The sequence below is a fragment of the Camelus bactrianus genome, chromosome 5, assembly GCF_048773025.1.
Source record: "Camelus bactrianus isolate YW-2024 breed Bactrian camel chromosome 5, ASM4877302v1, whole genome shotgun sequence".
Classification (NCBI taxonomy): Eukaryota; Metazoa; Chordata; class Mammalia; order Artiodactyla; family Camelidae; genus Camelus; species Camelus bactrianus.
In genome coordinates, this window is record NC_133543.1 from 103,096,759 (window position 1) to 103,121,337 (window position 24,579).

Here is a 24,579-nt window from a genome sequence, read left to right on the forward strand (position 1 = left end):
TTTTTTTTTTTTTATAATTATGGTTAGATATCCCTAATAACTTTACCATTTTAATCTTACGCGTACAGTTCAGCAGTAAGTACATTAGCATCATCGTGCAACCATTCTCCAACTTTATCATCTTCCCAAACTGAAACTCCGTGCCCGTCAAACAACTAACTCCTCACTTTCAGTCCCCGACCCATGCGCCGCCATCTACTTTCTGTCTCTATGAATGTGACTATTCTAGGAGCCTCATGAGCAGAATCAGTGTTAGTCTTTCTGTGACTGGCTTCCTTCAGTGAGCGTAACACCCCAAGGGTCAGGCATGCTGTAGTACACGTCAGAATTTCCTTCCCCTTTAAGGCTGAATAATGTCCCACCATATGGCTAGACCACACTGTTTAGCCGTTCATCGCTGATGCACACCTGGGTTGTTTCCCGGTGTCTGTGTGTTTCAGGCTCCCAGGCCCCACGTGCAGGTCTGGTGCAGGTGGGCGGGGCACGTCCCCGGCTCCGGGCACTGCAGCGCTGGGGGCGGCACTCCGCTCCTTCAGGCCAGTGGTGCTCTCTGCCCTTATCAAATCCAAACAGAGCTGCAGGAGGCCCCTCCCCCCCACGCTCCACCTCCACGCCCGCGGGCCCGCCTGCCCTGCAGCCCAGCTGGTGCCCCCAGTGCATCTGAGCATCCTCCTGGGGACACCAGTTCCCGTCAGCGTGGCTCTCCTTACTCCAGCCTAGTCCTTACAACACAAGGCAGGCCTGCGGGTCACGCACATGATTGTTGGGGTGGGGGTGGGGTCCCCTGCTGTAGCTTTAATTCCTCCACCTCGAAAGCTTGGAACCCGCTCTTCACCTGTTCTCAGTGTCCCCTCCCTGCCCGTCTGCTGGAGCCCTCCTTCACCTCGTGCAAAAGCCTTCTCTCTACTGCGTGGGGCGCATGGAAGGAGCCAAAGGAATCCATGCTTACAAACCAAAACTCAGTACAAGTGGTTTGACAACATTTTAACGAGTGTGCAAGTTATTCCTTTGTTCACGAATTTATTCAATAAACGCTTTGTGTTTTGACAGATCTTCATGGAAGGAATTTTGGGGGAGCCGTCACCTAATACCACAGTAATATACGCCCAGCCCGGCGGTGCCTCTCCAACAGAACTTGTTCCAAGGAACAGAGCTGTAAGTCCGCGCACCTTCGCGGCCACGCTCTCCCGGGGCTGCTCCTGGAAAACACCAGAGCTGAGCCATTGCTGCCGGGTGCGGGCCTCCTTTCGCCGGCACTCCCACCAGACGCCCGCCCCATCAGCCTGGATCTCTCGGGATTCGAACCCGCATGCCAACCTCCGGCGGCCCCGCCGGCGTACTCCAGGCAGAAGGCCACGCCCTTTCAGCGGGGGCGGGGCCGGCCCGCCAACCAGAGTCCTCAGGGCATGCAAATTAGGCCCCGCCCTCCAGGTGAGCGAGTTTTTCCAGACTTCTCAGTTTCTTCTGCGGAGAAAAACAGCCTTGGCGGGGGCCCGACGGCGCGCGCCCCCGAGAGCCTGCACCCTCTGCCCCCGAGCACGCGACCCCGACAGCGCGCGACCCGGCGCGGGCGTGGGTTCGTCCTCCCGCCGGGAGGAGAACCGTGAGGTGGAGGCCCGGGCGCCCGGCAAGAGACACCAGCAGCCCCTGAGGGAAGCGCGCCCGCCGGAAGCCGCGCCCCCGACGCAGCCCACCTGCCGAAGGCGCCGGAAGTGGTTGCGGCCGCGCTGCTTCCGGTCGGCGCCGCCGGGGAGGGGGCGGGCTGCTGACGGGCCGAAGGCCGGAGCGCCCATGGCGGAGGGCGGCGGGCGGGCCGGACCGGGGTCCGCAGGTAACGTGCGCTTGGCCGCCGGGCCATGGGGCCGTGAGGGGCGGGGGCCGAGGCGGCTGTGCCCGGGCCGGGCCCTGCGTCTGGGCCCGCGGCCGGCCAGGCCCGGAGCCGCGCCCCGCTGCCGCGGGTCGGGTCGGCGCGGCTCGCCGTGTTCCTCTCGGCTTCGCGCCGATTTCCTCTCCTGTGGAACTTGCACTGTGACTGCCCGCCCGTTAGCCTGTAGGGGTTCGCTGGGCCCCGAACTGTGGAAACAGGACCTCCGCCAGCTCCGAGCACACCCGTCCGGAAGGCCCCCGGAGGGCCGCCCTCGGGAGGGCGGGTGCCTTTGCTGCGGCCGGTGCATCCCCTCCCCCAGGCATAGGCGAGGGACGCGATAACGCCTCCCCAGCGAGCTGTCGGTGACACAGCATGTCCAGCGGCCCTTGCCCCCCGGCGGAGGAGGCAGTCCTGACATAGTTCGGTTTAGGCGGCTGGAAAGGCTCACAGCCGCTGCCCACAGCAGCCTTCTGACTAAGGGTCTCCACCTTGAGGTAGTCCTACTACGCAAATGTGAGTTTGCGGGGAAAGTGCGTTTGCCCGCGTTCGGGAGAGGCTTCCTCTTAACGTGTGTGTGTGTGTGAATTTGCCCTGTTACACTCACATCTGTGTCTCTGGAGAAGAGATACCCCACCAAAGTTAGTTACTCTAACTCTTAAATATGCCATAATTTAAGCTGTAAGGTTGACTTGGAGACCCGTGCAAGTAGCGTTTTTTCATCTATCCATCCAGCCCTCCCTCCATCTATTCATTCAGCAAACATTTACTGAGGACCTACCATTGGCTGAACCTTACTGGGGCTGGAGATACCCCAGTGAACAAAAATAAGCCAGACAAAGCCCCTTCCATCCTGGGCTTTGGTTGGTATTGACTTTCATCCCAGGGACAGCCAGGACCTTGGGTCCAGGCCATCATTTCATGTGAGACTGAGGGATGGACTGAGAGGTGTTCAGTGGCAGAAGGAGGACTGACAGCTGCTTCTCAGTATGGAGGAGAGTCTTGTGGCAGGAAGACTGAGTCTGCCTTACATCCAGGTGCTCTTTTTAACACCCAGGCAATAGTGGTTATTTAGCAAGTTGCAGGCCTGGGAGTAGAGGAGCCACAATTAAAGCTTAAGTGCTATGTTGGGAAGTTGTGTTGTTGGAGAAGCTGGTCAGAAAAATGCAAACTTGAAATTGTCTTGGATCTGGAGCTGGGGGAGAGGAGGCTGTGCTGAGCTGGGCCAGGTGGTGGGTTGAAGAGGGGCCAGCAAAGGGAGGCCTCGAGGGCAACTTAGCAAAAGTTTCACGGCTCCCGCTTTTCTGGCAGTCTCCTTCCACCTTCTGAATCTTACTCACTCCTACTTGGAACTTTTGCACTCTGTGGAGTGAAACTGTAGGGTAGCCACAGTGGAGGCTCACTACCGAAGGCAGATTGGCATAGTGGCCCTGCCCTGTGGATCTGCTGCAGGTCTGGTTGTGGGGTTAGCTCGAGTCACCCATGTGTTTCTGAACTCTTGTTCCCCTGCTCATCTGCCTGTGGCCCTTGTGTCTTACCTCTATCAAGGAACTGTAAATCCCAGAGTCTGGGGAAGCTTACTTACCACCTCGGTTGTACTGTGGCTCAGCTTTGTTTGTATACAGTAGGCACTCAAAAGAGATTTGATTTGAATGTAAAAAACAGCTTCAGCGTTGACAAGAGTCCACCCGTGGAAGGGTGTGTTTTAAACTGTGCTTGGTCACGCTCGAGGGTGGTGTGTTTCCATGGGGACTGAATGAATGCAGTCTAAGCTCCTGCTCTTCCCTGTGTCCCTGTGTGCTTGGTTATGTCTGTAAAACTCTTAATTATCTTGAGCTATTTTGGGCTCTAGTGTGAGGTGGGGAACTCAATTACAGCTGACCCTCGAGCAACACAGGGTTATGGGTGCCGACCCTCCGCACAGTCACAGGTCCCTGTCCTTGGAGTTGTCCCTCCGTGTTCACAGCTCTGTGTCAAAGGACTCAGCGAACTGCAGGTTGTGTAGGACTGTCGTGTGTACTTAGTGAGAAACATCTGTGTGTAAACGGACCTCGTAGTTTGGACCATGTTACTCAGGGGTCAGCTGTAGTTATCTCATTGTACACATTTGTTGACCACAGGTGACCCTTAAACAACTCGGGGTCGATCTGCACGTAAGTTTTCGGCAGTCCTCCACATCTGAAGTCCCTGGGCATCCACGGATTGAACCAGCCACAGGCTGTGCAGCATTGTAGTGTTTATTATTGAAAAGTATCTGCATATGAGTGTCTCCTGCAGATCAAACCTGCATTGTTCAGGGGTCACCAGTACTTGCTGTAGTCCATTCAGGATACTGAACAGAATTCCACAGACCGGGCGGCTCGTCTACAGCAGAAACGTACTTCTCATGGCTCTGGTGGCTGAGAAGTCTGAGACCAGGGCGCCGGCACATTCAGCGTCCGGTGGGGACCTGCTTCCTGCTTCACAGGCTGCCGCCTTCTTGCTCTGTCCTCATGTGGTGGAGGGGCCGGGGAGCTATCCAGGGTCTCTTCTGTTAAGGGCTCTAATCCCATTCACAGAGGCTCCAGTCTCATGACCTAATCACCTACTCAGGTCCTGCCTCTTAACACATCGCCTTGGGCTTAGGACTCCAACATTCTTGGCACACAGACATTCAGCTTATAGCAGCTGCTCCTGCCCTTCCTCGCTGATTTCCATGCCCCTTTCTGGAATGTTGAGCTATTTATAATAAGCTCTTTTCTGGGCAGTTAATTGTTTGATTTATTTATCTTTTTATTCTGAAGAGAGATAATAATGTCTATTTTCTAGTAAGGTAGCCTCTTCTCATAGATGTACTAAAAAAAAGTTACTCTTATTTATATTTCCAAATAAACTTTTAGAATATTTTTGTCACACTTCATGTAAAAACCTGAAAGAGATTTGTTAAACATCTTAATTTATTTGGTATCATTTAGCATTTTTCTAGCGTGGATTCTCATCCCAGCACATGGTGTGGTTTTCATCATTTATTTATTTATTTTTACTTTCTTTTCTTTGTTTTCCAGTTTTCCAGTCTTCATCATATAGGGCTGGCTTTCTATTTGTATGCAGATATTTAAATTTTTTTCCTTTTTACTGAGGTGCAGCTTGTATTCAGTAAAGTGCACCTACCTTAGCTTACAGTCAGATGTGTCCCTCTCGCAGACTCCCCCGTGGCGTGGCCATTACCCAGATCAGCACGGTAGAGTCATTCACGTTGCCAGTAGTAGTCTTATTTTGGCTGTTGAATTCTGCCAAATTCGTGTCTTTTTGTAATGTAGGAGATGGTTATATGGTTTTTCCCAGTATTAAAACATTTTTGCAATAGAATGATTTTATGGTGATTTTTTGATACGTATTTAAAATTTCACTTTGCTAATATTTTATTTAGAATCTTTTTTATTCTTAAGTAGTTTTGGCTCGTTATTCCCCACCCCACCAACGTTTTTATAGTTGTCAGATTTGGTGTCAGTAATGTGCTGTCTTCATTAAGGCAGACTTCCTGTATTTTTCTGTGCTCTGGAAGTTTCTGGAGCATGGGAATGATTTGTTCTTGAGAGTAGCTGGGAGAGGAAGGGCTCGCTGCCAATGGCGCCCCTTTCGTTAGGCATTGGTGAGGTTTGCCTGAGCTGACAGGTGCCCCTCTCTTCAGCGCAGGTCCTAATCTGAAGGAGTGGCTGAGGGAGCAGTTTTGTGACCATCCGCTGGAGCACTGTGAGGACACGCGGCTCCATGACGCGGCCTACGTGGGGGACCTCCAGACCCTCAGGACCCTGCTGCAAGAGGAAAGCTACCGGAGGTGAGCAGCGCGGCCCTGGACCGGCCCTGTGCTTGGTCCCCTGTGGGTCTGCACGAAGCTAAGACTGATCCGGGAGGGAGGCATGGCCGTCTCGGGTTCACTGGTGAAGACCCCGATGCTTCCCAGTGTTAGAGGACAGGGCAGAGGTGACTGAGGGACTCATGCTCAGACTTGTAGGAGATCGCCAGGTAGTGCGGGCGGGAGACCCGAGTTCAAGTCCATCCTGTCATTGAAGTTTACATTCTCCAGCAACTCCTGCTGCTCTCTGGGTGTCATCTTCCGTGATGGGTACCTCTTCTGGCTCTTTATCCTAAGCTGTATCCGTAAATTCTCCTTCCTTAATTATCTTCATTGTCATCCCCCTGTGGGTCCAGATGTCCTGACATACCAAACCTGTACACTGTCCCTGACACACTCTCCTCTGGCTTCTCGGGTTCTCAGTCACCTGCCTCCAGGGCTTGGGGCTCAGGCCAGCTGTCTCATCCCCATGGGAGAAGCTGGGTGCCCACCTTCTTGTTCCTTTTGTTGACGATGCCCTGCCTGTCGCCTTGCCAGATCCTGCGAGTTGCTCCAAACTGGCTCAAGCGTTGGAATCTTTTACTTCTCCCCACTTGAGACACCTGCGGGAGCACAGAGAGCCTTCCTGCTCCCTGTGTGTCTAGGATGGGCACCCCAAACAGATGTGGAGCTCACCTGGAACCAGAAACTCCTCTGGGCTTTTTCTGTTTCTGTTTCCCCTTCAGGGTTGGCTGGCAGTGAGCTGATAGAAGAAATGCCTGTGTATTGACACTAAAACTAATGCCACTTTTGTGGATAGTTCCCAAAAGAAGTACTTCTAACACTACAGGAATAGATTTCTTTCTTCTTTCCCTTCTAGTGTTTTAGCACTGTTTCATCAGAACAGCTATTCCTGTTTAAATTCCAGAAAGGATTGTCATACAGAGAAATTAAAATTAGATAGATTGTGTGTGAATATTTATTTATCTATTTTAAATTGAGTTACAGTCAGTTTACAATGTTGTGTCAATTTCTGGTGTCCACAATTTTTCAGTCATACATGAACATACATATATTCATTTTCATATTCTTTTTCACCGTGAGCTACTACAAGATGTTGAATATATTTCCCTGTGCTGTACAGTATAAACTTGTTTATCTATTCTATATATACCTGTCAGTATCTGCAAATCTCGAACTCTCAGTCTGTCCTTTCCCACCCCCATCGCCAACCACAAATCTGTATTCTATGTCTGTGAGTCTGTTTCTGTTTTATATATAAGTTCATTTGTCTTTTTTTTTTTTTTTTCAGTTCTACATATGAATGATATCATATGGTATTTTTCTTTTTCTTTCCTGCTTACTTCACTTAGAATAACATTCTCCAGGGACATCCATGTTGCTGCAAATGGCATTATGTTGTCATTTTTTAATGGCTGAGTAGTATTCCACTGTCTGAATATACCACAACTTCTTTATCCAGTCATCTGTCGGACATTTAGGTTGTTTCCATGCCTTGGCTATTGTAAATAGTGCTGCTATGAACATTGGGGTGCAGGTATCTTTTTGAAGTAGGGTTCCTTCTGGATATATGCCCAGGAGTGGGATTGCTGGATTATATGGTAAGTCTATTTTTAGTCTTTTGAGGAATCTCCATACTGCTTTCCACAATGGCTGCACCAAACTATATTCCCACTAACAGTGTAGAAGGGTTCCCTTTTCTCCACAGCCTCTCCAGCATTTTTCGTTTGTGGACTTTTGAATAATGGCCATTCTGACTGGTATGAGGTGATACCTCACTGTAGTTTTGATTTGTGTTTCTCTGATAAATAGTGATATTGAGCATTTTTTCATGTGCGTATTTGTCATTCATATGTCTTCATTGGAGAATTGCTTGTTTAGGTCTTCTGCCTGTGTGTAAATATTTAATATGAATGACTCAAGTTTAAAGGAAACCTTAAGTTTTCAGTTATAACAGTAGAACAAAGTAGAGCTCAGCTAGGTCTTAGACCAAGTATTTTCCTATAGCTGTTTCAGGTACTTTTTTTCTTCTTATCCTTGGGTTCAGTGAATCTCTGGTTTCTTAATATTTTTCTGTTGCTCTGTTTCTTTGGTGTTGAGTCCTTGGAGCGTTCCTTGGCCTCCTTGGCCAGTGGAAGCAAGTTCACAGCTGAAGGAGGAACCGGGACCCACTGTGTATTTCAGGCAGTTCGAGATCTTAGCCCTAGTGCTCAGCAGTCTACCTGTGCCTCGAGTTTCCTCATCTGTAGCGCGGGGCTCTCACTTTATCTCTTGCTTGCGGCAGGCATGGATCCAGCAGGGTAAGTATGTGAAAGCAGTTCAGGAAACAGAGCACACTGGATGCGTTAGTAAAGCAGAGGTTGCCCTCCGACTCTGTGCTTCAAAGCCCCCGCGTGGGGGGAGGCAGAGCAGCTGGTGGGTCCCCGGCACCCCCCACAGCCTGGCTCCCCGGTGTTCTCTCCTAGCCGCATCAACGAGAAGTCTGTCTGGTGCTGTGGCTGGCTCCCCTGCACACCCCTGCGCATTGCAGCCACTGCAGGCCACGGGAACTGCGTGGACTTCCTGATCCGGAAGGGGGCCGAGGTGGATCTGGTGGACGTGAAGGGACAGACGGCTCTGTACGTAGCTGTGGTGAATGGGCACCTGGAGAGTGCCCAGATCCTCCTCGAGGCTGGTGCTGACCCCAATGGAAGCCGGCACCATCGCAGCACCCCTGTGTACCACGCCTCTCGCGTGGGCAGGGCGGACATCCTGAAGGCCCTCATCAGGTCAGTACTGCACAGGCTGGCCACCATCGCCCTGAGAGGGCCACCACCGGGGACGTGCCAGGTCTGCTGGTTCCCCAGCCCCGTTCTTATTCCTTACTCTCTGTATTTGCTTTTCCCTCTCTCTCTCCAATTAGACTTGTTAGAGGATTTGTCTGGTTTCTTAGTCTTTTCAAAGAGCTGCTGCTTAGCTTTATCAGTTCTCTTATTTTTCTGCTTACTGAAGAATTTCTATTTTCATCTTGATTTTTTCCCGTTTTTCTCAATTTTATCTCCCCCCCCCAACTTTTTGAGTTGAACGCTTACTCATTTTTTTCTTGATCGGTAACGTAAACTTTCAAGGTTGCTGATTTCTGTGCCCGTAGCTTTGGCTATGTCTGCTGAGCTTTTTCCTCATTTTTAAATAGGTATGATTGAAACTGATTTCCTCCTACAGTTATGGAGGAAAAAGTTTTAATAAGAACTTCTGTGACCTTCTAATTTTACTGTACTGTGCTCAGATAATACGAACCGTATAATTTCCATGTTGAAGTTTCTTTGATTAAAAAAAAATCTTTTTTAAAATGTCAGACTACATTGTTGTGGGTGCTTGTAACAAAGTACACGACCATGGGTGTTTTGTTTGCATATTACAAACCTCACTTAACGTTTTGCAGATTCCCTCTCTTGTTTTTTACATTTTTAACTGTTGGATCTGCCCAAAATTCAGAGAAATCTATAAATCTCCAGTCTCTGCTGTGATTTATCAGTTTCCCCTTGTATTTCTAATAATTTTGCTTAACACGTTTTGATGCTAATTCGGCTCATAGAAGTTCTTGCTTGGGGATTATGCCCTTTATCAAAACAAAAGGGAACCATTGGTTTCACTGAGGGCTCTTTGATGCAGCATTCTGTAACGTTTAGTTTTAATCTTAATGGGTCGACGTAATTCTTCACTTTTACTGTTTGACTGTCTGGGAGTTTTTTTAATACAGTTAGCTTCATCGCCATAGCTGATGTCAGATCTATTTTTGTTTTCTTTGTTTCTTGACTGTACCTTTATTTTTTGTCTGTGTTCTATGATCTGCGTTTTCTTTGCTTTCCCTTTTTATTATTTTAGATGGTTTATCGTCTTATTTTAATGGTCCTAATGGTTACCTTTTAAAAAATTTGAACCAGATTGCATTTTCATTCCCGTGTCTGCAATGACTTTTTTCTACCAAAGATGCTTTTTCCCTCCCTTCCTCTCTGGAGGCTGTCGGTTCTGCGGTTGGACCGAGTGCAGTTTAGGTAGCTGATTGTCAGTGCTGGGAAGGATCATAGCCGTTGAGGTGGTCTGACAAGCCCGGACCTGGCATTTCCCCCTGCCCAGTGCAGAACATAGATTTTAAATTAGGTGCTGAGGATGAATTTATTACATCAAAAGGTTTTATGGAATGGCTATGGACTTGGCTATTGGAAAGATAGGTGAAGGTTAATATGGTGGTTTTATTAGAGGGTGATAAAGATGTGATGCTTTTTTCCCCTTCTTTTTAAGGATTTTTAGCCTGATAATCTATGCCACCTCAGTCTTGTATCTTTGCATCTTGGAGATTGTAAGTCATCAGTTTGGAAATGGTTTTCAGTAGGGTCAATCCATGAAATTTCATCTTGGTCCAGAAATCCCATTGGGCATTTCAGTCAATTCATGATGCACAACTGCTTTGAATTAACTGCAGGCTTGACTTTCAGAAGTACACATACAGATGCCCTTCTTGAGAAAACATTAGTGAGGCTTCTTATTCTCCCGCTGGAGCACAGGACATTACTTTTATAATGAGGTACCAAGAACATATATTATTCTATTGAAAGGTTTTCTGTATTCTAAATTACCAGATAATTGACTTTTGGAAAATAGGGTTAAATTACTGAACAGATAATATAATCTAAATATAATCTAAACTCAACTCTTGCCTTCCCTAAGTCATTGACCCCTGTAGGCAGGGCTCTGCTTTGTTGTGATTTGCTGTTCCTCTGCAGGTAACCTCCACTTTGTTACTTCTGATTTCCCTTGATATATATTGCTGATTTTTTTTTAAACAGTGAGGAGTGGTATTTCTGTATGTGCAAAAGTTATACTGATTTATGGAGTTGTCCCAGTGGTTCCTTGCCAGTGATGTTAAAAGCAGTAGGGGAATTTTGGAAAATATTCAGGATTAAAATTAACTGGACCCCATCCAGTAGATTTTTATGAGTGGTTGAAGGGCTGTCTTTCCCACAGCTCAGCTAATACCAGATTGTCATTCCGCCCAAAATTACAAACATTTTGGAAGACACATTGCTAAGAATAAAGAGGGGAAAAAAAAAATCACTGCTTGAAATCTAGTTCTTTTAATTGGTTGAGTGTATGAAGTGAAATACTAGTTTCTGCTTGGTTTGGTATGAGTTTTAGAATGTTCCTCTCGTCACTCCTGGAGTATCTTGGAGAATGGGTGATACTTGTATTTGCAGTGTGTGGTGATGCTGTGTGGCATCGGCGGGGAAGCAGGTTGTTGTGTGAGCTCCCTGGTTGGTGTGCCCATCCTTCCTCTTCTTCAGGTCTGTGCTGCTGGGAGGCAGGGTGTCAGTTCTAGGGGGAAGTTCCTTTGGATACTTGGAACAGTGCTGAAGAGACAGGTGATATAACGTGATTGCTGGCTGTGAGTGTTGGCCAGCCATTTTTATTAAGGCCTGGAAAACAATGCTCTTCCCTCTGCCTGGACGCCTGCATGTCAGGCCCCATCATCACTTGCTACGCGTTGTCATTTCCTAGTCCAGATGAAGTATGTGATGACAAGATTTGTGAGGCATTTCAGGTTGTAGGGCAGTGGGCACTCAAGTAAACAGGTGCCGGCTGTCTGATGTTTACTTAGACTGGAGTCAGGTAACGCACCTTGGGCCGTGGCCTCACGGAAGTGAGGCTGTGCTGTTCTCGTTACAGCCTATCAGGTTGCACAGGATTTCAGTTGGTCCCAATGCTGTTGATGTTCACTCTGATCTTTTGATTAAGATGGTGTCTGCTAGGTTTCTCTCTTACAAAGCTCTTCTTTTTCCTTCTGTAATTAGTAAATATTTGGTGGATAGGTACTTTGCAACCATGTATATCTCCTATTCCTCATCAGGATTTTAATTTATCCATTTATGTATGTTAGACTCATAGTTTCCTGTGGAGTTACAATCCATTATTATTGTTACTTATTTTGATGCTCAAACCATCTCAGATTTGGCTAGAGGGAGCCCCATCACGCCAGCTCTGTGCCCGTTTGCTGCGTCCCCATCATTCTCTGAGTGGTTCCTTTATCAAGATATTCTAGACTCATATGCACTTTACCTGATTCAGCCCTGGAATTAGTCATTCCTCCAGTGACTTTCCACGGAAAGTGGTGTTTGAAGACCAAGATCTGGACACGAGGGTGCTTATGGCTTATGAGACGCCGCTGTTCTCAGGCCCTGCTGTTGGGCGGAGCTGAGGCCGCGTGCACATGTTGCTGGCTACGTTTCTGTATCAGTTGTACGGTGACAGTTGAAGCGTTCGCCCCGATGCCTCTAATCCAGCCCAACACCACAGGGGTCATCCTATTTTCTCTCTTTCCTAATTTATTATTCTTTTCCGACATTGAGAGACGTGGTTCCCCTTACTTTTAATGTACTCATTTTGCCAACCCTCCGTGTGTAAGCAGCCTCCTGTGCTGCCGCCCCTGTGCAGGCGGCGTCCTTCGCAGGCACCCTCTTTTGGCCAGGACTCGGATACCCTGGGCCAGGCTGCCCTCCCTGCTGTGGTCAGGGGCCCTGCTTAGAGTAAAATGACCCAATGAGTAGTGTGTGCTTGGCCTGGGAGAACTCTAAATGCCTGATAGAAAGCCATATATTTGGGCGTCCCTGAGGGCAGTGACAAGAGCAGGTCCCTTGAGGGACGCCGCAGGTTGTCATTTAGTGATTGGCTCTGGTGGAGAATGAGGCTTCCTGGTCAGGCGGCTCCTGCACCCGCCCCGTGTGAGAGTCAGCCTCACTCCTGGGCTGTCTCTGGGAGTCAGAAGGCGAGCAGTCCGGGACCACTGTGGAGGTTAGCTCAGGGGCCCGGGGGAGTGCCCCCACCCCAGGGGGCTGCATGGAGCTGCCCTGCTGTGCTTCCTGTCTTAGTCTTTCTAGATGACTCTGATGCAGGGAGTGGTCTGGCTACTCTGGAGGTTCTGTTCAGTCTGCCTGAAAAGAAGAGCCATCCTGGCCGGCAGAGCACGACGGCACCAGCTGGACACACAGCTGGGTTGCACTGTTTTTTCCTTTCACTTTTTAGGGATTGCTATTTATTTAATTTTTACAATGTATATTTACATGGTTCCGAAGCCCAATCTATAAAACAAAGTATATAAAAAGAAGTCTTGCTTCTGTCCTTGACTGCTCGTCCTTGCCCTATAGATAACGACTTAAAAACTTCTGTGGTTTATCCTCCCGTTGTTAGAAAGTGAGCAGAACTGTGTATGTATCTAGGTGCGTGTCATGTACATATTCGTGTTGCAGCCTCCTCCCCAGGAGAAACACTAGCGTACTTCATGCTCATGGTCCTGCTTTTCTCACTTAAACGGTGGGTCCTGGAGGTCACTCCAGAGCACTGCTAGCACTGCGCCCGTTCCTTCTCAGTGGTACCGGGCACCTTCATGTGGATGGACCACAGTTCATTCAGCCAGTCCCCTCTTGATGAACCTGGGGGTTGTCTCCTGCCTTCAGCTGTTACGAAAATGTTTTAATGAATTGCCTTGCATATGCATCTTTTCAGAGTTTTGCAGGTGTATCTTGGGAATAGATTCCAAGAAGTGTGACTGATGAGTCAGAGGTAAATGCTGTCGCCAGATTTCCCTCTGCGGGGATTGCTCCATTTTGCATGGCCCCCAGAAATGAATAACACTTCCTCTTTCTTTAAAGCCTGGTCAATAAACTTTCGGATTTTCCCCAATCTGATAGGTGAGAAGTGGTATCTCCCTGCAGTTTTAATTTGTATTTCTGTTATGAGTGAGGCTGAGCCTCCTTCCGTGTGGTTAAGAGCCCCTTGCCTGTGTCTGTATCCATCCCTGGCTCACTTGTCTGTAGGGCTACTGATCTTTTCCTTTTAGGAGATCTTTATGTATTAAGGATATTAACCCTATGTAATATTTCCCCCAATTTTTCACTTATTGTTTTACTTTACTTAAGCTGTTTTTTTTTTTTTTGCTGTGCCAAGGTTTTTCTTTAATTTTCATGTTAAAAATTTTTGCTTTTACATCTTTTCCTGTCTGATCTTACAAATGAACTTCATAATCAACTCATGGTAGCTCCACAGTATTTTTACTTATTTGTATTTATAATCAACTCATCTAGTTTTAGGAAAAGTTTTTTCATTTATATAATAAACTTAGGGAAAAGTGACATCTTAAGGATGTTGAGTCTTCATATCCAAGACTGTGGTGTGTGTCCTTCTATGTTCGTAGGTCTACTTTTGTAACTTTAAGTGGGGTTTTATAATTCTCCTCTTGCAGATGTTTACATTTACTGTTAAGCTTATGCTTAGATATCTCACTTTAAAATTTATTTTGCTATCAGAAATGAGGTCTTTTCATTTTTATTTTTGAATTTGTTTCTGTTTGTATACATGTAGGCTGTTGGTTTCACAAATTGCTACTTTAATAAATTGATTGCTTGTTAATTGTATTTTCATTAATTATTTAGGGCTTTCCAGACATAGTCATATGCTCTGAAAATAGGAAAAGTTTTACCTCTTCCTTTCCAGTCTTAATCAGCTAATTGCTTTCTCTTGTCTATTTGCACTAATACTTTAGAAAGAAAAAAAAAATGCCTTTAAAAGTAGTGGGCCTGCGAGTGGGAGAGTGTGTCTTGCTCCTGGCGGAGTTGCTAGCCTTTCCCCCCTCGCAGGTGAGCTCCTAACTTCTGGGTTGAGGAAATATTTTTTATCATGTTAAGGAAATATCCATCACTTTCTGTTTTATTAAATATTTTAAAATATGCATAAGTGTTGAGTTTTGTCCTAGGCCTTTTTTGCATCTGTAGAGATAATCATGGATTTTCCCCTTAGTTCTATGAATATGATGGATTATGTTAATAGTTTCTAATACAGACACTACCCTTGCATCCTTGGAGCACCCCCATGAGGTCATTGTATAGTGCTTTCTTAATGTTTTGGGATTCTCTTTGCTAACATTTTATTGAAGGTTGTTAAGTTAATACTCATAAGTGTAATTACTTGGTGGTTTTTCTTTACGATGTGGCCTCTCTCAGGTTTTGGGATTATTGTTTTGTCAATTTCATTAGATGAATTTGGAAGTTTTCCTTCTTTTTCTTTGCTCTGAAATGGTTGAAATACCCGTGGAATTATCGGATCTTCAAAGGTTTGCAAGAAATCCCCGATGAGTTACTTGTTGTGAGCACATTCCAAGCTTCCGTGGAGTTCAGACCTGTCTCCTTAGGGTGCTGCAGGGATCTGTTGCCTGCGGTTAGCCTCCGGCAAGGTCTGACTGTCCGTGTCTCCCCGCAGGTATGGGGCCGATGTAGATGTCAACCACCACCTGACTCCCGACATTCAGCCCCCCTTCTCCCGGCGCCTCACCTCCTTGGTGGTCTGCCCCTTGTACATCAGCGCGGCCTACCACAACCTCCAGTGCTTCAAGCTGCTCCTCCAGGCTGGGGCAAACCCTGACTTCAACTGCAACGGTCCTGTCAACACGCAGGGCTTCTGCAGGGGCTCCCCCGGGTGCGTCATGGATGCGGTCCTGCGTCACGGCTGCGAGGCGGCCTTCGTTAGCCTGCTCGTAGAGTTCGGAGCCAACCTGAACCTGGTGAAGTGGGAATCCTTGGGCCCAGAGTCGAGAGGCAGAAGGAAGGTGGACCCCGAGGCACTGCAGGTCTTCAAAGAGGCCAGAAGTAAGTGGCCTTAGTTCAGCTCTGATTGACGGTCTCTTTAGGTCAGTTGAATGAACCAAGTTGTAACAGTTAAGAAAAAAAAAATCTCCCGCTAAGTGCTTGGTCAAAACCTTCAGTTAGGACTAAGAATTTTCTAGAATGGTCTTCCAGATTAGTCTTCTCTTTTTAAATTCCTAGACACTAAGCGTTGATACCAAGAAATATATAAAAGTACATGTTCTCAAAGTTCCTAGAATTGTATTATCTTTACCCCTTAGCTCTGCTTTGTAATCCCAGATTCTTTCACTCATATATTTATGGCTTTTAAGTATTGGCTTTACAACAAATTGCAAGCCCTTCCTTCTCGAGGGCTCCTCACTTCCCTTTCTTGAGTTCCACTCAAATACCGTCATTTTGGATTGCGTGCTAAGTCTCATTTTTGTTAGAATAAAGCCTACAGCTTGCTTGTTTATAAAGAACGATTCTGGAAATGAATGAAATTGATGGCTGGGGGTTTGTGGTGATCCATGCCTTGGTCTTGTTGTTGTCCTCTCTCTGGGACTCAGAAGCCAACCGTGGGCCCTCTCTGTGACCTGCCCTCACCCGGCTCCAGTACCGCCTGGGTCTGAGGGCATCTGAGTGCCAGCCTTTTCCCCAGTCCCTTACCTCTTGCAGAACTTCTGTTTGTTGTGTTCTTGTTCCTGGATTTCCGTAACCCCATCAGTAGACTTGCCCCTGCTGAGCTTTCCCAGAAGAGCTGGTTAGTGTCAGTGGAGCCATGCAGGTGGAGGTAAGCTGCCTGCATCCATGCCTTTTGCACGAGGCAGAGTTGTGGCTGGGCTTTTTTGACCCAGAGCAAAATTGTCAGCCTGCCCTCTCATGTATTGCTCGGCCCGTCTCCCCAGACCCTCTTGGAGCTTCTGGGATTACCAAGAGCAGAGGCTGACAGAGCGTAAGGGTCTGTGTTTCACACTTGTCGGGGTCAGCTCTTATCTCCCTGTCAAGGGAATTAAACATAGTCAAGGACGTGCTGTTACAGTGAGCAGATGCCCCAGAAAATGAAGATCTCAGCCTTCCTGCAGCCGGGGGTGCCGCTGAGGCCTCTCCTACCAGAGCCCGCTCTCCTCTAACGTGGGGAAGTTGGCAGCGAGCAGCAGTGCAGGGCCACCTGTTGTCAGAGCCAGCTTCGGTCCTTCCAGTCGGGAGAGGAACTCAGTTAACCACCTTCCTCTGTCTCTCCCTTTCCTCCCACGGCTTCCAGGTGTCCCCAGGACCTTGTTGAGTCTGTGCCGTGTGGCCGTGAGAAGAGCGCTCGGCAAGTACCGGCTCCACCTGATCCCCTCACTGCCTCTGCCGGACGCTGTCAAGAGGTTTCTGCTCTACGAGTAGAGGAGTAGAGCGCAGGGGCGGCGGTGAGGACGAGGGCGCCGCTGCGGAGAGCATGGACTCCGACTCGTGCCCCTGGGAGCCGCATCCTGGGCTGCTGGCTAGGTCCTGTTCGGCTTTGGTAAAGCAGAATCAGCCTTGTTCTCGTGGACTGTAATCCCATCTCAGGTGCTTGGGGCTTTGGATGGTCCTTGGGTCAGTACCAGCTGAGAGGCTCCTACAAAACTTAATTTTGTTCTTCCTCAATATCTGTGTTTTGGATTTGCGCTGTTGAGCATTAATGAAATGGGCCTTGAAACGAGGGCAAGTTCGGGCTGAGGTTGGAGGCCTGCTGATACCCTAGCGGGGAGAACTAGCACTTTCCAGAACTGTGCTTCTGTGTTTGCCTCTCAATTTAATGGTTGGATTAAAGGGAGTTTGGTATAAAAGTACAGTACAGAGATGCAGCTTGTGAACTTGCTAGTCTGTTCCCCCTGCTCCTGGGGTAGACATTTGACTTTTATCATATACACAGGCTTTCCTCGCCACTTCAGTGTTACTCTCCTTGTGGTGGGAGTGTCAAATTGTCTTCATTCAGGGATGGTTTCCTACCCACGTGGGTTGGCCTTATTATCCCAAAGTCAAGGCCTGCGTTTCTTCACAGTCTCTTTAGGTAACGCTCAGAGTTCGGCAGCGCTGCACCTGTTCTGACTCCTACCTGTGCCTAGCATCACGCCAGCGGGTCTCATGAGTCCTCTGCCATCTCACTTTGCGGAGCTTCCAGACGGGTGGTTGGTTTTAGGAGGCCCACACTGAACTAGCCAGTAATTGACTGCCTACATTTGGACCAAGGACCGTCCATCAGCATTCACTGCCAGCTCTAACCAGTCCCTGCACGTCCCAGACAGGGGAAGAGTGAGCCCTCTTCTGGATGGTTCTAAGCTCTCAGTCGCTTGGTGTCCGGTGGACAAAACATCTGGTGTTTGGTTGATTGCTCTTCACTCTTTTGGACCTGATGTCTGGATAGCTGGTCCTGGAACCTAAGGAAGGGGATAGCAGTGAGGTCAGAAGTCTTCCCTGGGCCTGCTGGGGGTGGTGGTGAGTGAGAGAACTGAGCTCTGGCGACCCGGGCTGTGGGCAGGGCTCCCTCCCTCCCTGGGCTGTGCAGCCAGGTGTGGGCTGTGTCTGCAGGTGGGCCAGCAGCTGCCTCTTTAGAGCTCCTGTTTCCAGGGAAACCACGTTTGGGGTTTGAGGCCTCAGGATCGTTGTGTTGGATCCATGGTGATTCTGACCTTTAGAAGTGTTTAGAAATGGGCAGATTACAAATCTATGTTTAAATTTTCTTCAGTGAGAGAAATCTAATTTGTAACAGTTGTACTAATTATATGGGTTTATTTATTAACATCATTATGTGTCTTTGCCGACCAGACAGGCAGTGTCTGGTCACCATCTTCTGTGACTTCAGGATGGCATTCTAAACCCCACCTCATGTGTCATGTGGACTTGTGCTGGAAAGCCAGGCTGCCCGGTATATGCACGTTTGAGATCCGAGGAGAGAAGAGTCATTGGTGATTCAGGGGAAGATGCAGCCGCTGGAGGCCGCGGTGTGGGTGTGGGACAGCTTCTGAGGCCCAGGGTTGGAGAACGGGGAGCCTGGGGTGCGGCCCTGAGGTGGTCGGGAGGGGCTCCCCACACTAGGAGGGGAGTTGGGGCTGGCCGATGTGCGCCATTGCAGCCAGAGCCAGTGCTGCAGGGGCTTCTGCCCAGAGGGGGTTCAGTGTGTTCCCTGTGGCACTCGTGGTGGGACCAGACCCACAGCGAGGAGGGGGGCTGTGGCTGGGGCAGGAGCTGCAGGGAGGCAGGGCTCTCCCTGGATGTAGGGAAGGTTCGAGCCACTCATAGGTGGACTGGGCCACTGGAGGGGCTTCGGGTCCCTGGAGGTGTGTAAGTGGTGGCTTGTCACCTTGGTCGGGCTGGGAGAGGAGGGTGGGGAGTGGTGGTTAGTTCACCGTAATTCCTGTACCTCTTCTGCTGCCCTTTGTCTTCGGTTCCTTTCAGGGGAGCCAAGCTGTAGACTCGTAGGATGCTTTGGGTGTGCACTGCTGGGTATTTTCTGTAGGAGCCTGGGTAGGAGAGCGGCTCTCTTCTCAGACTTTGTGGAGAGCAGCATCTGGGAATGCTGGCGGTGCAGGGGGCCCAGCCCTGTCAGGGCCGCCCTGGGCGGTGCAGAGGCGAGGACGCCGGGCTGGTCCAGCAGAGCAGCCGTCAGGCTCCTCCGCCCAGCGAAGCAGGGCTTGTTTCCCGGGGATGGGACCCTCTTTCCAGGGTCTCTCTGGAAGGAACGGCCTGAGCTCGTCCTCACTGTGGGGCTTTGCCCAGGGCTGGCCGGGAGGTGGTGGGACTGGCGAGAGGGTGAGCCGGGGACTGGGGCCCCTTGGTGTGTCCCCAGAGCATGCTGTGCTCGGGGCCGGTCTGCAGGGGCCGGGCCTCAGCTCTCCCTTAGCAGAGACAGGTTGGCTTTCTCCTTGTCCAGCCAGCCGTAGGGATTGTTTTTCAGAATCCCAGCGACTTTGAGGTTCAGCCTCTAGTTTGAAATTTCATAGCTGCCAAACATGAATCTGAAAATAGAATAGATAGCTGCTTAGGGCCGTTCTTGTTCTGAGTGACTTCACTGTGGCTCCCTTTTCCTTTTGTTGCAGAGATGGGGTTCAGAATAGGAAGGAGTAACTCTCTCCATCAGAGCACTTTATAAAAATCATGTTTCTCAGCTGCGGGCTGCCGACGTCTCATGTGGCAAGGAAATGTGGTACCTGGTGAGGCTGTCGCCCCAGAGCACTCCCCAGGGAGGGGCATGATGGACCAGTGGGAAGGAACCCGCGTGTCCCCCCAGCCGGCTCCCATGAGTGTCCTGACTGTTGCCACTGCTGGGGTGCCTGCCAGCTGTTGAACAGAGTCCTGTGCTCTGGGCCTTGGCTGCTGTGCACAGGTGGGCGGGGGTTGGCGTGCAGTGGGGGCGGCGTTGATACCTCTGAGAATTCAGCTTTGGCATCCTGGGTGGGGTTTTTTGAGTATGTTTCCACAGCCCATCAATGTCCTACATATCTGTGCCTTCTCATGTGACTTACGTTATTGGCATATCTGCTTATTTATGCCCTGCCTTGTCACAGAAAGGCTTTAAGGCCGCGATGCTTAGTTTTGATGCTCTCTTTTACCATTTGGTAAGTTTAGTCAATGTGCACTGGTAAACAGGTAATTTTAAGAAGAAAGGACAATGAGCAGTTTTCTGCTGTTGACTGCATTTCTGTTATCAGGCCTAAGTGCTGTCATTCGTTTCTTCCCCTTTCCTCCATGAATTAATTCTTCAAATAGAAGGTTCCTGCAGAGGTAGAGAGCAGGGAACAGGTTAGGACTGAGCAAAGGGAGACCGGCCTTAGAGGTCAGCGTGCTCTGCTCCGCGTGCTTCGAGCAGGGCCCGTGGGCAGTGGGGGCTGCCCTCCTCGTCAGGGCGGGGTCCGGCCCTGCCTTTCCCACGGGGCTTTTCTGAGGACACTGGAGAACGTCTGTGAAAGCACTCTGCACTCGAGCCGTCCCTGTGACATGTAAACTGCTGTCCTGTGACTGTCATCCCTCGTCTAAGTGGATGTGCCTTCAAGGCCATGATGGTGCTGGAACAGCCCATGCCCTTGGTGGTCCGCGTGGCCTCGTGCCCAGGGGCAGCAGGAGTCACGGGGACCAAGGGCGTGCACCTTCTGTGCACGTCAGAAGTGTGAGGACATGTGTGAGATAATACAGGAAGTCAAGTCTGTTCAATTTAAAGGGTTGCCTTTTGTTCTGAGATTATGGCCTTCCTAGTTGAGGTGATAAAATGTCCTTTTCTGTAAGGAAGGTGGTAATAGAGGGCAATATTTTTATTTTTAAAAATGCTCTTGGTTGCAGAATAAAATGTTGGCTGCCCTTTGTTAAACCCCAGAATTTCTTTTTAAGTTTGCCAGTCTCTAAAATCCAGCCTCGGGGACCCACAGTCTAGCCATAGGGTACGTTTATTTGCTGAGAAGTCCCTCTCGGAGCCGTAAAGTAGCCTGTACACTGCTGAAGGGTATCCCAGACTTTGCTCTGCCTGGTGGTCCAAGAACAGCACTGAGAGCAGTGTGTGAGGTGTGGGAAGTGTGTGCTTGTGTCCCAGAGACCGCAGAGCAAATGTCCCCGTGGCAGTGGGCCTCCGGCCACCCCGAAACCTTGAGGGACACTCTTGGGAAGTTAGTGCAGCCTTCCCAGTGAGACTGCCCCTGCCGTCAGGCCTGGGCACCCGAGGCGCCCCGAATGTTGGCGATGGCGCTAGTGCTGGGTCTCCTGGCGCAGGGGCTGCAGCCTTCTGCTTCTGTGCCCTTGGCCACCTGCTCAGCACTCAGTGACCAGTCCTGAGTGGTCTGGGTTCCCCGCCAGCCCCGATACCCCTCCTGGAGGTGCCTCATTTGGCCACTGACCCCCCTCTCCCTCGCTCACCGTGTCTCACCTCCCTTGTCGCCCCCACCCCCAGCCTGACTCACTTGATGTGGAATAAAGTAACTGACATGCACACCCAAATGGTGAGTGGGATCATGTCCTAGGAGAATTCCATGGGAAGGACACGTGGATTTTGAAGTACAGTGATGTTCGGAATACACACCATGAATTCTAGGGAGACAGTCAGGTGGAGAAGGGAGTTAGGGAGACGAGTGACTTCTGTTGCCTTCACGTGTAATTGCTTAGTATTTGAAATGCCTGGGGAGTGTTTTTTTTTTTTTATTTCTTGGATTTCAGATCTCTACCAAGGACCATTCGCGTGTGCTTAAGTCCATTTGAGTGTGGTACTTGTGAACATGGCTGTCCTGTGTGTGTAAAATCAGTGTGCTGCTGTAATTCAGCCAGCAGTGCCCCACTCTGCCCCGCGGTGTTTGCACAGCTCCCGCTGCTTCTCCTTGGTGTTGGGCACGTGAGGTGTGACACGCACCAGGGCCCACGTGCCTGCACATGTGCTGAAGGGAATGCTGACCGTCAGCCCTCAGTTTTTCCTTTCTCCTTTGGTAACGACCGCGTGCTTGCCTGCAGCTGCCGGGACCGTGACTGTTCCCACACTCGTGCCTGGTTAAGAGCTTTCAAAAATACGATGGACATCTTTGATATGCTATTGTAACTTTAATAAATGCTTTTCCCTCTGTAATTCCCCCCAGTTGCCTTACTTTTGTGGACTGTTTATCGCAATGGATAGAGGTCGGTCATGTGAAATCTTTGCATGTGCATTCAGGTAGAGGCCGCTAGCTCGCTGGAAGGTTTCTAATGATTTGGAGAGAAGGGCTTATCTAAAACAGGGGTTTTAAATGCTCTAAGGAGGCACCCAAAATGTTGCACAGGTTTAAATGGATGGGTGAGCCTGTTTCACTTAGTGGGGTTTCTAGTTTGAAAAGAATGTGCCCCTAAATGTGTTTGAAATACATGGCTTTCACTCAAAGTGACGTGTCCCTCCAGTGCTGTGTCTGGTGGGGAGGTGGTGGAGACTGGGCGGGACCACTGTTTCTGGGCCCCTGCTATATGCGACTTATTTTGACAGGGGGAGGGGGAGGTGTGAAGCTTTGGGATGAACTGAGGAATGAATGAACTAAATAAAGACATTTATCTCTCAGCAACTAGCAACTCCCTAGCATCTTCTGTATTTGCTATTTCAGATATTTTCTTCATTCTTCACACTGATTCCCAACTCCCTACTCCCATATGTACACCTCTCCTGCTCCACTGAAAAGTGGCCTCACCTTCTTGTACTTCAGAGCCAGCTGCATATGTATGGCAGAGATTGCTAGTTTTCCTTCACTCTCCGTCGTCTCTCTGTGTGATAATAGAACCCACAGCTTTAGCTGGAGACTGGAATTCCCTGAATAAGGTCTTCATTTCCCAGACTTCTTACAGCTACATGTGGTCGTTTACCACAGCTCCTCCCTGAAACCCCATTAAAATTAGGGGGAATTTTAATTTTTTTAAAAGTATAAATCCACTAAGGTGACTGTAAATAGCAACAAAATTTTGGAAACGCCAGAGGATAGGTAAATGGTTACTGACTTCGAAAGCACCTGAGACGCTGTAAGAAAGAAATGAAGACATCTGAGAATCCGGTTTTATCGCAAAGCTCCCAGAGGCTCTGGAACTGGCAGTTCCAGGTACCTCCATAAGTGGATGTGAAGAAGGCTGAAAGCAGGAGGACTGGCTGAGAGCCAGTTTAGGAAGCAGTTACAACTCCCCTCCGCCCGCTTGGGCCGTTGGCCCTGCCCCAGCCCAGTGGGAGCCTGAAAGGAGGCATGACGTCAGCCTTCAGTGTGTAAAATCCTCAGCTCAGGAAACAGGCTGAGTCCTCCTTCCTGGGGAGTCTCACCAGCCAGAAGGGAGTAAGGGTGCCAGTGCCAGATGTGCCAGAGAAGGTCACACACACGGAGCAGTGGATTCCAATAAATTAAGGAGAACTCTGAGAAGGACGGCTGTAAGTCTCCAGATTACAAGGATCAGCCTTGTACTAACACGCTGGAAGAAGAAAGACCCTTGCCATGGCACGTACTGTGTAATTTCAGAACCCTGGGGAGGAGAGGTTCTATAACTTCTGGAGAGAATAAACAGGACACATACACTGTATCAGCAATGAAAATGGCTTTGGAATTCTCAGATGCCACATGGGACAGTAGAGGAATTTGGACCTTTCAGAATTCTGAAGGAAATACATATAAAAGTCAAGCTAAAGATTTGTAGTTTCTCTTGGAATTTACGTTCCACACACCCTTTCTTAGGAAACTACTAGAGCATTGTACTCTTCCAGAGTGAGGGAGTAAACAAAGGAGAAAACCTGGTGTTCAGGAAATGTGGCTCCAACACAAAGGCAAGGTGACTCCCAGGAATGCAGTGAAAGCTTCCAGGGTGGCAGCTGTGCGTCAGGCCAGAAGACACAGGATTGAGATCAGATGGGAGGAGGCTGAGGCTCCAGAGAAGATGTCTCAATTATTAGAATACCTGTTGTCTCTGAGCATACTTAGGAGTTGGGGTTGATTTATTGGCAAGTGCTTAGGAACCAAGGGACACAACTCCAAGGAAAACGAAAGGCTGAGCAAGAAAGAAAAAGTTACCACAGTGACACTAGATGTCTCAGCTACGACTAGTATTTACATCAGTGAACCACCTTAAAGCGCTTTTGGGGATGGAGGGTGGGGAGGTGTGTGTGAGTGAAAGCGAAATAACGAACAGAATTCATTACAAGCAACGGAGGGCGGCAACAAAGCCAGAAGTTGCTTCTTTCAAAACAAAATTTATAACACCTCCAGAGAGACAAGACGAAAAGGGCATAGGAATCACACTAAAAGGGCAATTTCACAGGTCATGTAAAAAAAAGGCTATATTAGAAACAACTTCAAGGTAGTAAATGTGCAAGTTTAGAGGGAATGGATACATTCCTAGGAAAATAGAACTTACCTAATTTAAAAGGAGGTGCTCAGACAGCCACCAGGGCAGCCAATGCCCTTCAGGAAGTGGAAGTTGAGTACTTGTCCGGAATCTTGGCGCGTCTCCTTTAAGGAACTGAAGTCCCGCCCCGGGTGGAAACGCAATTCCTCTGCGGCCATTCTGTTTACGTCACAACGGTGTCGGGCCAATGAAGACCCAGGAGTTGGGTGTTCTTGTGCGTGTGGACGACGTGGGGGCGGGACTTCCGGAGCTGTCTGCCTGGGATCTCGGCGGTTCTGGGGTCAGTCCTGATCTGCCGGCGCGGAGAGCTGGGTGGGGCCCGAGCAGGATTCCGGGCTGGGGCTCCCGGGGGCAGGGCCGCGCGCTCTCTGAGGAGGTGGCCACGTGCTTAT

The 24,579-nt window shown here is 49.2% G+C and overlaps 1 protein-coding gene across 2 annotated transcripts; it reads left to right on the forward strand.

The window, feature by feature from the left end:
• Nucleotides 1-1,101: 1,101 nt before the first annotated feature.
• On the forward strand, nucleotides 1,102-21,914 carry ASB1 (ankyrin repeat and SOCS box containing 1). Of its 2 annotated transcripts, none has more exons than XM_074364627.1 (5): nucleotides 1,102-1,431; nucleotides 5,540-5,681; nucleotides 8,165-8,467; nucleotides 14,985-15,370; nucleotides 16,611-21,914. In XM_074364627.1, the coding sequence occupies exons 1-5, from the start codon at nucleotides 1,407-1,409 to the stop codon at nucleotides 16,736-16,738; spliced, it is 984 nt and encodes a 327-aa protein (XP_074220728.1). In that variant the 5' UTR covers nucleotides 1,102-1,406; the 3' UTR covers nucleotides 16,739-21,914. The 2 variants fall into 2 exon arrangements, with proteins under 2 accessions (XP_074220728.1, XP_074220727.1); XM_074364626.1 differs by lacking the exon at nucleotides 1,102-1,431 and adding an exon at nucleotides 1,480-1,831.
• Nucleotides 21,915-24,579: the final 2,665 nt, after the last annotated feature.

Bases quoted from the DNA above. Each gene is read 5' to 3' on its own strand.
- ASB1 (XM_074364626.1), top strand. From the start codon at position 1,792: ATGGCGGAGGGCGGCGGGCGGGCCGGACCGGGGTCCGCAG. The intron at 1,832-5,539 runs GTAACGTGCGCT...TCTTCAGCGCAG, and splicing joins GGCCGGACCGGGGTCCGCAG to GTCCTAATCTGAAGGAGTGG. The intron at 5,682-8,164 runs GTGAGCAGCGCG...GTTCTCTCCTAG, and splicing joins CAAGAGGAAAGCTACCGGAG to CCGCATCAACGAGAAGTCTG.